The sequence below is a fragment of the Aedes aegypti genome, unplaced genomic scaffold (genome assembly GCF_002204515.2).
Source record: "Aedes aegypti strain LVP_AGWG unplaced genomic scaffold, AaegL5.0 Primary Assembly AGWG_AaegL5_hic_scaff_1529_PBJ_arrow, whole genome shotgun sequence".
NCBI lineage: Eukaryota > Metazoa > Arthropoda > Insecta > Diptera > Culicidae > Aedes > Aedes aegypti.
In genome coordinates, this window is record NW_018734976.1 from 1135 (window position 1) to 7910 (window position 6776).

Sequence of the window (6776 nt, forward strand, 5' to 3'; positions counted from 1 at the left end):
GAATGTTACGCGCCATGATCTGGTACTAGTTGCACACTTTGCGAATCTTTTCTCAAAATCGCAGACCACCACATAAGTTGCGCGCCGATCGATTATGCGCCGAGTTGTAGGTCGGTCAAAACGATTTCAATCGCTTGCAACTTGAACACAAGAGGGTACGAACAATTTTTGTTCCATATGTTTTGTATTGCTAAAACAATTATGATTGCTCTCCATTTTAGGACTCGAGCCCTAAACTTGATTCACTTCCTCGGCAAGATATTTTGATATTTCTTTATTTACTTTTTGGCTGGCGCACAACTCGGCGCATGGGCCACCGGCGCGCAACTTGTTGGACAGTCTGTGGATTTAAGTAAAGATTCACAATAAAAGGCCGTGTGTTTTTTTCATCAATTTGTTGTTTTAAAAGGAGAAAACAGCTTTTTCAGTTCTGACTTTTGTGCCATTTTCTCTTGCGCCATAAGCGAACTTTGTCGAACAATATTTCTTATGATACGTTGTTTCAATGTAGTTCACAATCAAAACATACTTGCCAGCTGTCATTTAGTATTTCAAACTGGCGGAATGGAAAATCTGACACATTGGACTACCTCCTTCTAGATACCTTGCCCTTTCCAAATGTGGGTGAAGGTGAAGTGCACTGAACCAAGAAATATCATAAAAAGTATTAAAAACGTCACATACATTTAGAATTATGGTAATCATATCAATCTTATATGTATCCATTGCAATTCATTTAAAAGTACATAACACTTATTATAATACCTCATCCTATTTATGGGTTCATACTGTAAATTGTATATGAACCAAAGCCATGTAGGTTATCCGATAATGGTCATGTGATTCGCAGATGTGAAAATTATTAGGATTTCAAGATGGCGTATTCAGTTTATTGGTGCATTTAGCAAGTTTTAGAGTTCAGTTTTCAGTGGGAATATGAATCGGAAAGCCCCAAAGGCTCAAATTTTCAAGAGCACGGATCTGGAGAACCAAACACCCGTTTGAGCTGAAAACCTTATCGATTGGTCACCACCAGCTAGTGACCAATCGATTAAGTTTTCAGCTTAAACGAAGTTTTGGTTCTCCAGATCCGTGCTCTTGAAAATTTGAACTTTGGCTTCATTTCATCTTCACCTTCAATGTGTTTCTCCACAGTTATTGGACTGGGAACGACAACGGGTTGGGTAATTTGAATTGATTTATACACAAAACAATCAAGTATAAAGCGCTATTTCTATTTAAAAATTACAGAAAGATGAAGGAAATTCCCTAAGGATACCAACGGACTTAAGCCGCAGACGATGGTTTATGGCAGAAAACTGACTTGATGCGATTCAAATGATTCCAATTATTTTAAATCAATATATGTATAACATAATTTTGAATAATAATTGAATAAATAATTTAGAACGCAAATTATGTGTTTCGGACTAATTCAGTAGAATTAATCCCAAAAATAGGAAACAAAACTTTGAAAATGTGTTTAAACGATCATATAAGAATCACGAACAAACCAATAATTTTTCATCTTAATCATCCATTAAAATTATTAGAAGATCTATTAACTCATATATATCTTTCTGATCAAATGTATGTGTTTTATCTGATGAATGCAATCAGAATGAAATCGCAAACGTTCATGTTGTAAACCGATGAACCTTATGTGAAAAACTACATGGAAAAAAACTATATGTGTTTTCAGATAAATATGATATGATTACTTGGTTCAGTGTGGGTGCGCTATTAACTTCCCTCCATTTTGAGACACCTTGTCAATGTTTGTTTTTATTTGATTCTGTCAGTCAGTCTGGGGTTGTGTGTAAACACTCTTGTTTTTTAAAAAGTAGGTGATTTTTTCAATAGTAACATCTATGTCAATTAATTTCGTTTCTTTTGGTTAATAGGTGTTTGAATTTGGAGAACGGAACGTGCCTGAAAGAAAGAAAATTGCTACACCATGGATGCAGCGGTTTCTTCCAGCACCGATCGCAGCCTGCAGCAGAATCCGGCCGTTCGGCGTCGTCAAATGCGGCAGAAGGTTTTGAATCGCATCCGGAAGGTCAACATCAAGAACAAGGGAGCGAAAAGCTTCTATTACTTCACGTACGAAACTGTGGCGGCGGACGGCAAGAGCAAAACCTCCGGATCTACCGCTTCGACCTACTTTTTCAATGGGGAACCCTGCGAAGGAGACGAACAGTTCCTGAAGCAAAGTGAGTAGGGATGCCAGGTTCAGGGCTGGTAGCGAGTCACAGGGTTGTTACGACTAACACGGATTTAATTTTAATCACCGAAATCATACATGCTTCAAGCGTATTTTCCAAGATAACTAAAGCTATGGCATAATTTTCCAACTTTCTGGCATAAACAACAAGTTGTTGACACCTTCCGCTCTCTGATTATACTATTTTTTATATTATTATCTTTATTTAAGTTGGTTTTTGCTCTTGGCGAGTTTCGCCACTAAAGCACTTTTTATATATACGACGCAACACTATCCAGATTATCCAGCCATTCTCGATTACTTTTTCAAATCGACGTAAGTAACTTCCATACAGTTTTAAGAAAATTAATTCAGAAGAATCACAACCTGTCTTCTAAAACTGTTTTAAAATGAATCATCTTTTTCACATTTTTTCGCCGTGTACGTTGCTTAAATTTTGCATACAAATAAGCTCGCATTCAAAAACTAGGGAGTTCCTGTTATTTCCCACAAAAAAATTATTACAAAATGATAAGCCGATTTATTCAGTTACTTTCGACGTTTTTGTACCAGTGTAAAATCGGCTCAAGTAGTGTTTTGGTTTTGATTCGTGGTTTAAGTCACTTTGTCTCTCCATACAGCGGAGCGCCGAAAGTAGTGGTTAGGTAGCGAAAGTTGAAAATCTTACTTTCGTCGTTTTGTAATTCCGGAAAGTAAACGTTCTAAAAGTGAAAAATCGAGTTGGTTTAGAGCAAAATGTGTAGAATTTCGTCTGCGAAACACGTAGAATCGATAAAGTAAGTTTGTAAACTTTTTTGACTTGAGTCTGTTTGAATAATTTTTCGAGGCATTATTTCTTATTTCAAAGACATTCAATTCGATGATTTTGGCTTTCTATACCCTCAGTGAAACGCAGCGTGTTCGTAACTAATGTAGCCGCCGGAACAAGAAAATCGGAAATCAAGGAACTGTTTGACCGGTATGGTAAAATAGAGAGTATCCAACTGAAGGCCAGAAACGGCGAAACCATCGTTGGACAACAGCACATTTCTCCGTACAGTCCAATCGTTGCCATCGTGAAGTTCAGCAAAAAGGAAGAGGCTGAACACGCATGCGAGACGAAGGATGGGAAATATCAGGCAAAGTTGGTCGATTTGCGGTCCAATTATGGTAAGATTATTTGCTGCGACTTGTTTGAGTGCTTCTTTTCAGAATTGGAATCCCTTTTCAGAAAAGAGAACTGCATTCGCGTCGACAATGTAGATCCTAAGGCAACAAAAACGGAATTGCGAGAGTACTACAACCATTTTGGAACGATTCTCGGTGTTTCGCTGGAGACAAATGACGGCTCTTTGATACTGACCGACAAGGAATATCAAAAACTGAGTTACGTTTGCTGGCTACATTCGCTCAGTCGCAGAAGTGAGGCCAAGGCTGCGCGAGAGATGCATGAGTACATTTTTCGGGGATAGGAAGCTTAGGGTGGAACTGGGCCTATCAGAAACATTGCGATCCCAACAGTAAGGAGTCGAGGGGCAAGGTGTCGTATCTTCTAATGAAACTATTCTCGTTGTTTCCTTCTAGAATTGAGCAACAACGTTTTACGAATGTTTTTCCAAAACGTCGGCAATGTTGGTTGCCCTTGACAGATTCCCCACCAGCACATGGGCTATGTGTGCTACAAGCATCCTCTGGCACCGGAAACGATCAAAAGACTGAATCAGCGGGTTTACCGCAACAAGAAAATCCACTTCGAAAAGCTAGACATCGGCAACTTGGTCAAGAAGCAGACCAAGTCCGGTGGCGATGCCATGGACATTGGCACCAGCAGTATTCAGGACACATCTAGCGCTTCAGTCTCAAATCTGGCAGCGTCGATGGCGTCGTCGGGAGCAGGACCTACCGCCAAGAAACGAAAATGAAGAACCTGCAGAAGAAAATGGCCAACGCCAGCGGATCGGTGGCATCGCCTGCGGGAGCGCCGAAAAAGAAAATACCCAGGAAGAGTGTCGGAGCAGGGGCCAAGACCAAGGCAGCGATAAAGCCGCCAAGGCCACAAAAGACGAGATGGCGTAATGATAACAGTTTGAATCTTGTATGAATTTAATACGATTTAAGTTTTTTGAACAATAGAATTCCGTTTTACGTCAGTGTACAATAGCCGTAGATAGTTTCCTACTCAGTTATTGAGTAATGATGACACGATTCCGAGTGGAAATTTGGTTAAAAATCAGTCGATGCTTCTTAGATAGAATATTAAATATTTCAGACCAATTGACTAGATTCTTACTTCTAGATATTTCAAGAGAGTCCGACATCGAGCTCAACGAAATAGAGTTCTCATTTCTCGTGATAGTGGAGCCATGGATGGAAATCTAGGGATCATGACAAAATCAATGATGTATCGCGGTTGTTCTTCATCCTGCGATCTTTTTGTCGTTAAGTTATCACAACAAACTATTTCCGCGAATAATGCATCGTTCTGCATGTGGACTAGCGATTAATCGTTGGCCAGTCAAAATTTTATTATTTTGAAGATTTATTCGTGTTACTTGATGATTTACGTTTGAATAAGCTTTTATGATTCTAAAATCATTTTTGCATACACGGCGCAAAAATAACAACGAACGAATAACGCGAAGGTGATTCGAGTTGATCGCTACATGTAACAACATCCGATAAACTCTTTCTCCCACGACCAACAGTGCATCGGATGCTTCATATGAGGTGTTCAAATTATGTTGCTGCGAGAGCGACGGCCCTCTTAGACCGTTTGAATACCATGTCGCTAGAGACGATTTTTTTCCATCCTTGAGTGGGATCGATCTTCTTCTTTCTGGCGTTACGTCCCAACTGGGACCAAAGCCTGCTTCTCAGATTGGTGTTCTTATGAGCACTTTAGCTACATTAGCATAATAAACTACCGCTGCCCAAACCACGACGTCAAGACTATCATAGGACATTTAAACGATCAGGATAGCCAGGAGAAGGAGTTCAGACCGACTGTTCCGTACGAAAAAGGCGCAATCGACGATTCGTTCGCAAACCCAATCAAAATGTACTGAAACACTCACCGAATACAGCCCCCAGCGTGACCCAGTCTGCCTACGTCGCTAAGATCGCGAGTTACCTCGATTGACGTAAGTTCTACTCGTGAGTGCCTGTGAGAGATTCCCGCCATCATTGTCATCGTCATCAAGGTACTCCCCGGAACTCACCATTACAGCAGCGAAACGATGAGTGCAGACCGTGCAGACGCGTCGCGAATGTTTCACGCACGTCTGAAACACGTGTCCGCGCTAAGACGCGAACATTCTGGAACGCGTGAGTGAATATTGTCGCATCGCCACCAAACCGGATCGCGCCAGTGAGACTCGCGACGAGTCTCAACTCGACGCATTTTGAAATCAGTTTTTAGTGTGGCGCTCCATTCTTACGATTTTTAAGAACACAGCGCACTATTCACATATTAGCTGCGACGCACTGGGCCCGAGAAAACAATAATTATAAATAAATTTTGGTCTTGATTTCTACCGGATACATAATATAAATACGCGACCGTTCCGCCAGTGAGATCAGTATTGTTTAAACTTCCGCACCCGTCTAATCAAGTGATTCAAGTAAATAGTGAAGTGTAAATAGGAAGTGCAGAGTAATAAAGTAGTTAGTGTGTACTAATTGAAAAGTGTGGTGTATCCTTTCATCCGAAATCCGACCCACGATATACAGTCCACCCGACCCGACCGGAGTTGGCCACGGTGAGCAGCGCCGGCTGACGAACGAGAACGGCGACTGATAGATTTCGCCGCCTCCAAGAATATGGCCATCCATAACACCCAATTTCCAGCACAGCCTCCCGTATCAGTACACCTACCACCTCAGCAGACAAAATCACAAATTTAGGTTTAAAAAAAATAGACTCGGAAACGTTAATACTAGCTGTGGGAATTTTGCTTTTTGAAGGAAGCACCTCTTTAGACAACGGACTAGCATGCATTGCCAAGTGGCCCAGTTGGTAAACATTCCTGACGAATGTTGCACGATGCGGTTAAATGATGACATAAATCGCACGGATTTATGTATATCTATAGATATTCGTTTGATGATACATATTTATAGTCCTCAAGTCGTTGAGTGTTTTCCTCTAATGACGTACGTCGAGACCTTCATATTATTTTTAAATAAAAAAAAAGAAAAACCATTTAAAATAAAATTTAAAAACATATTTTATTGTAAAAATAAAAAAAAGTAAGGAAATTGGGAAGATAATGAGCGAACACGAAAAATATCAATGGACTCAAAGAAAAGATGGTGCCCTCAGGTCATCTGCCAACCACCAAGGAAGTACTGAACGATCAACATGTGAACGAAATAATCCAACTTTAAAGAACGTTGGGAATCAGCGAACCGATGGACCTATCAATAGCAAGAATACGCGAACCGTGTCCGTTTTGCGAATTCATTCGGTTTAAGGAAAATAAGGATAATTTAAAACGTTGATTTCTTTGCAATGATTAAAGACGAAAACACTAAGAATAACTCGAATGATGTGGGGGGTTTAGCGTTGGACAAA

At 40.3% G+C, this 6776-nt stretch overlaps 1 protein-coding gene across 1 annotated transcript; it reads left to right on the plus strand.

The window, feature by feature from the left end:
* The first annotated feature begins 1918 nt into the window (after nucleotides 1–1918).
* Nucleotides 1919–3675, plus strand: LOC5576562. Its single transcript, XM_021856313.1, has 2 exons — nucleotides 1919–2213; nucleotides 3110–3675. The coding sequence occupies exons 1-2, from the start codon at nucleotides 1958–1960 to the stop codon at nucleotides 3673–3675; spliced, it is 822 nt and encodes a 273-aa protein (XP_021712005.1). The 5' UTR covers nucleotides 1919–1957.
* The last annotated feature ends 3101 nt before the right edge of the window (nucleotides 3676–6776 follow it).